General features: G+C 49.6%; 1 protein-coding gene across 1 annotated transcript; it reads right to left on the bottom strand.

Moving 5' to 3' along the window:
- Positions 1–372: 372 nt before the first annotated feature.
- Positions 373–3,019, bottom strand: LOC147903716 (G-type lectin S-receptor-like serine/threonine-protein kinase SD2-5). Its single transcript, XM_087372883.1, has one exon. The coding sequence runs from the start codon at positions 2,878–2,880 to the stop codon at positions 445–447; it is 2,436 nt and encodes an 811-aa protein (XP_087229009.1). The 5' UTR covers positions 2,881–3,019; the 3' UTR covers positions 373–444.
- Positions 3,020–3,569: the final 550 nt, after the last annotated feature.

The raw sequence follows: 3,569 nt of genomic DNA, 5'->3' as shown, positions 1-3,569 counted from the left end.
CTTCGGTCAGGTGGTAAAACTCGAGACATTTGATTTAGTGGCTTTCTTTCCCAAGAAAGATCGACATCACCTTACCTACCCTCGGGGTTCTTAGTGATGCTATGTAGAGCTTCTCAAGCTGTAATCATTCATTGTATTTTTTCTTTAATAAAATTTTTCTCTTTGTTCGGAAAAAAAAGTGCTCATAAAGCGCCAAATAAATCACTTAAATAGACAAATATGCTATGAAAATGAATCACTTAAATATACAAATATGCTATGCAAAGAAAATTTTGGGGTTGCCAAATTACAATGTATTTGAATAGCAAATACATGGAGGAGACAAGGATAGATTCTACCAAACGACGATAAGTGCTAGATACGGGCAGAAGCTATTGCGAGCAGGTCTGTGTCCCGAGTCACTAGACTAGTTTTATTGATTAGTGACCAGCAAATACATGAATATTATCGAGGAGACAGAGTGATCTCCGATACGGATTTACCATAAGACGACGAGCCCTGCTGCAGATCGTAGGTGGGAAGTGTGCGGCGGATGCAAGACTGAAGCAGAGGCGGTTCTTCACATTCCTCGCTGCCCTTCAACCACATCACGACCACGCTCATTCTTGGCCTCAGCTCAGGATCCTCTTGTACGCACCACAATGCAGCCTTGATCGTCCTCTCCAGCTGCTCTCTATCGTATGCTTCGCCCAACCGCTTGTCTACAACTTCCGTCACTGATCCCCGTTCTTTCCTTGTCAAGGATACCCACGATGGAAAATGCCACTTCTCAGATTCCAGAAAGGTGAACTCCATATTCCTCCTCCCTCCTACAATTTCCAAGAGCACCATTCCGAAGCTGTAGACATCACATTTCGTATTCGCTATAGAATTCAACATCCACTCAGGCGCTATGTAACCGGGAGTCCCTCTTACTCCCGTCTCCACACGCGAGATGGCTCTGTTCATCTCCCTGGATAACCCAAAATCGGCCACTCTGGGGGAGAAATGCTCGTCCAGCAAGATATTTTGAGGCTTTATGTCGAAGTGCAAAATGGGATGGATACACTCCTCGTGCAGATACGCTATCCCTTGAGCAGTCCCCACCGCCACACGGAAACGGGTCTCCCAATCTAAGACTACGTTGGCATTTGGGTCAAAGAGCCACTGATCCAAGGAGCCGTTGGGCATGTATTCATAAACAAGCAGTCGCTTAGAGCGTTCGGAACAGAAACCCTGCAACCGGACAATGTGGAGATGGTTGATTCCGCCAATGGTGGCCACTTCAGCCAGAAATTGCTTCTGTCCTCCAGCTACAGCTTCTAGCTTTTTCACAGCCACTTTTCTCCCGTCCGAGAGAGTCCCGTAAAAAACTGTTCCGAATCCACCTGCACCCAACTTCTCGAAGAAGCCACTGGTTGCCAACCGCAGTTCCTGATAAGTGAATCTATGCGGTAAGGATGGCAAAACACGAAGGAGCTGGTCATCTGCGTCGTTGTCTGACTCAGTTTCCGAGTATAAGGTCCGGCTTTTTCTCATCCATAACGTCCACGCAGTTGCGAGAGCTACAGAAAGAACAAGCAAAACGCTGCCCCCAGCAGACAGAAGCACCATAAGGATACGATGGCTGGACGAAGAGGACGCATGGCTACTTGACGTTGCACGTGGAGGGACCGGGAGCAATTTGAGGAAGGCAGAGTAATCAGATCCATTGGACACAGAATTATTTACCTCGATGAGATTTAGCACTGTCCCTACAGCAAGGCAGGAAGACGTGCTGTGTTGGTAGAACACAGCGTGGCAGGAACAGTTTGAGAGGCACTGATGAGTGCAATCTTGGAGAGAAACTGAGGCAAGATCAGATGTCCACCCGGGTACTAGCATGGGAATGATCGTTGTGTTGGGGTATTCTTGCAGGAATAGTTGGGAGCTAGCTCTGGGCGGCTGCGTGTCTGTGCACTGAGGGAGAGTTACTGCAGGCTTGCAACCTCCTTTAGAATTGAGGAAAGATACAAAAGTCGCATTGGCTGGAGAGGCGGGGCATCTGCAACCTGAGGGATGACCGTCGTCACTAATGACTGCGTAAGCTCCGCAAGAACTAGGATTGGTTTTAGATGTGTAAAAATAATGAGCCGACCCTGCAAACGACCCCAGAAGAACGTATGAGCCGCGAAGAGCATCTAACTGGTCTATTGGTGGTGTGCCTTGGAGCCCGGTGTCACGTTTTTGATAGGGTCGCAAGTATCCGTCGTCATCAAGCCGGAGAAAATCTGGTTCTCCTACTTGAGAGTCTTCCAAAATGCAGGTGATGGAATTCGGGCAAGGTGGAGGCGGTGCAATGGTGAAGTTCTTACCTCGAAGCAAAGCGATACTAGAGGCATTGGAGTCGAGGCAAGGATGCTGAAGTGCGGTGGAGAGGCTAACCTGGGGATCCTGGATGTTGTAAGACCAGATGCCAGCGAGAGAGAGAACAACGTAAGGGAGGGGCTGAGGGAGGTGGATGTAGAAGACAATCCCGGAGGGATACATGACAGCAGAGTAGAGGGAAGAGTTACTAGTCAATTGCATGCCAGGCTTGAGGGGCTGGGAGCGCAAGAGGGTGTTAGTGGGAAATTGGAAGCTCTCCCAGATGGATTCGTTGCGCTGATTATAGAGGACGAGGTTACCAGTGTCGTAGAGGAGGGCAGCAGCTGCGCCGCTCACGTTCCAAACAACACGATGGTTCCATTCGTCGTAGAGACGCAGTCCTCCATCCTCCCCTCCCAAGAACTCCAGCGACGCCTGCCCGCTTACCGGGTGCTTCAAATTGGCGCTCCACACCCGCACAACACCGCCTGAATTGCCCAAAGTGCAAATCGAAAGCACGTATAACCCATCCACCTCACCATCGGCTACCGCCATCTCACTCGTGTTGATTTCCAAGAATGACAAATAATAGTTTTTAAGCGTCGAAGTCAAAACCGTAGGGGAAATGTCTGGACGGAAAGAGTAGTCTGTGCTGGTAAAGTTGCTTGAAAGGTTGCTTGAAGTTCTCGGTGTGCGGGTGTAGGTGAAATTGGTTCCACCTCCCCCCTGGCGGGCGTAGTTGAAGTTGCTTGGAGCTCCCGCGGCGAGAGTCATTCCCCATAAAACTATTAATAGTATTGCTGCTGCACCAGGAACGTAACGCTGGAATCTGTTCGAACTCCCCATATTTGACTCGCTCTCTCTTGTCTCACAGCTCGGTTACAAACTCAGAAGATCAGAGGGGTTGAGCAGAGGTATACTCGTTTGAGCAGAGGTATACTCGTTCTTTTGGAGCACAAGCGCAAAGCCGACGATGGTTGCAGAGCTTGTTCCGTAAGACAGGCAGGCCAAGTACAAGCAGGGATTAACCTCCTCGCGAGAGATCAAAGGTTCTTGGCAGCAGAAGATGGTTTTCTGATAACAGGCTGCTCCAGGGAAGTTTGCAAACACGGCCAGCTGGGCCCTCCACCATTAGCTAGTGGCCGTCCTATCAACAGTATCCAGTCCACCAGCCAGTCACATCGATTTCGTTGTCATTCGCGTGTATGAATGGGAGGCCGTGTGCCTCCCCATTTGGAAACAAG

Source organism: Dipteris shenzhenensis, chromosome 3, assembly GCF_047967505.1.
Source record: "Dipteris shenzhenensis isolate YYH24624 ecotype China chromosome 3, Dip_SZ_1.0, whole genome shotgun sequence".
NCBI lineage: Eukaryota > Viridiplantae > Streptophyta > Polypodiopsida > Gleicheniales > Dipteridaceae > Dipteris > Dipteris shenzhenensis.
Note: the sequence above shows the minus strand (reverse complement) of the source record. Positions and strands in the feature narration are given on the sequence as shown.

Excerpts from the sequence above, each read along its gene's own strand:
- LOC147903716 (XM_087372883.1), bottom strand. The coding sequence starts at position 2,880 with ATGGCGGTAGCCGATGGTGAGGTGGATGGGTTATACGTGCTTTCGATT.